The 1673-nt window shown below is 44.7% G+C and overlaps 1 protein-coding gene across 1 annotated transcript in view; it reads right to left on the minus strand.

The window, feature by feature from the left end:
• LOC104823016 (U-box domain-containing protein 11) overlaps positions 1-1037 on the minus strand; it is a 2593-nt gene extending 1556 nt beyond the window's left edge. Inside the window, exons 1-3 of the mRNA XM_010554421.1 lie at positions 710-1037; positions 324-440; positions 8-215 (exon numbers count right to left, since the gene is read on the minus strand). Coding sequence (XP_010552723.1) covers positions 8-215; positions 324-440; positions 710-976 — 592 coding nt within the window. The 5' untranslated portion in view covers positions 977-1037. The remainder of the gene's footprint in view (positions 1-7; positions 216-323; positions 441-709) is intronic.
• Positions 1038-1673: the final 636 nt, after the last annotated feature.

Consider the following 1673-nt stretch of genomic DNA (forward strand, 5'->3'; position numbering starts at 1 on the left):
CTCTTCCGAGGTGATTCATATTTCTTCTCGTTAGAGAAGGGAACAGTTGAATCGATGCTTTGTGGAACAGTCTCCAGCTTTTCCGTAATTTTGCTCTTCACGTTGCTATAAGCATTGTTGCCCATTTTCTCAGATAAGGCATTAGAGAACTTTTTCGTATTCAATGAGCCGTATCTCTGCATGGCTCTTCTCAACTGGGATCTCGCTAGTTCCACCTGATACAAGCAAAGCACTTGGGAGGCTACTCCAGACACTCTATACACACTCACACAGACACATACAGAGAGAAGGAGATGTGTATATGCAAGCCTAGATGAACTAACCTGTTCCCGGACTTCCTGGGAGATATCATATTGATTGAAGGGTAGATTGCCCAATGCCTTCTCTAGCTTCCAAGTCACACATTGGAACTGGAAGGAGACTCTCTTGGCAGCCCCGTCCTTCAATCAAAGACACGTCAAATTTCAGAGACAGAGACATATACACGCATGACTCCAGGGTTTCACCAACAGTGGTTTCCAATCTGAAAGACTATTTAGGGAGCCGAGTAAGGTTATACTTCTACCCTTATCTTTCTGAGAACGCTACATACGAACAAAATGAGCAACAAGGGGAAATAGATCCCACAAATCTCAGTTACGACTACCATCACACTTGATGTATAAGCAGTCTTCGACATTGCCAAACCAGACAATCAGAGAATGCTTACAGGGTGCTCGCGAGCTAGGAAGGCGGCGGCAGAGGAGAGAAGACGCTTCGCGGCCTGGAGTCCCACCACGAGATCAGACCACCATTCAGATTCCGAAGACGAAGCCGCCGAAGAATCCCTAATGTCCTCCACCAAGTGACTCAGGAGAGAGACTCGACGCGCGAGATCCGCGCAGTCCTTCTTGAACAATCCGGCATTCGCCGGAATCCCAACGATCTCACTGATGAGGTCGAGCAAAGCGGCTGGAGAGACGCCTCCTCCGGCCATTTCGATGCGCAGGCGGCAGCGTTTCAGCAATCGACTCGGCAAGTGGGAACCCGCTCGCTGCAGCTCGTTTCCCTTTTCTTATTGGTCCAATAAGGAAGCCATGTGTCGAATTCTGACGTGCTTTAATAGAGATGCCACCGTTTTCTTCCAAAGACTCCGTCTGTCCCTCTGGTTCCTTTTTTTTTATTTGTTTTAGTGGGAAAAAGACGTGTAAGATACAGAAAGCAACATAATAAAGTTGAATGAGTGGATAAGTAAAATATACATAAATAAATGAATAAATATAGCGAGATTCGCGGGGAGGGGAGAGGAAAACAACGGGATACAGTTGTCCTTGGAATATTATGATTTGTATTGTAACCAACTCATAATGGAAACAAATTTCCTTTGGGGCCTTCCCTAAAATTTTGACGTGGCAATGGTCGTCGCGTGCTTGCTTGGTTGTAAAAGTCAGATGGGGTTTGTTTTGCCTATTGAATGATATTGTAATGCAGCAATTGAAAAAGTAAAAGTAAAAAGTCGTTGTTAATCCCTATGGCCATGGATTGTTTGAGATTTTTCGTATAATAATAATAGATAACACCCATTATCTTTTAACTATATTGGCAATCCAATTGCAGCTCCTGTTACACCTAGAGATGTCAAAATGGGTCGGATTATACGGGTCGACTCAACCCGACCCACTTATAAACCCAAA

Source organism: Tarenaya hassleriana, unplaced genomic scaffold (genome assembly GCF_000463585.1).
Source record: "Tarenaya hassleriana unplaced genomic scaffold, ASM46358v1 Cleome39, whole genome shotgun sequence".
In the NCBI taxonomy this organism is placed as follows: Eukaryota; Viridiplantae; Streptophyta; class Magnoliopsida; order Brassicales; family Cleomaceae; genus Tarenaya; species Tarenaya hassleriana.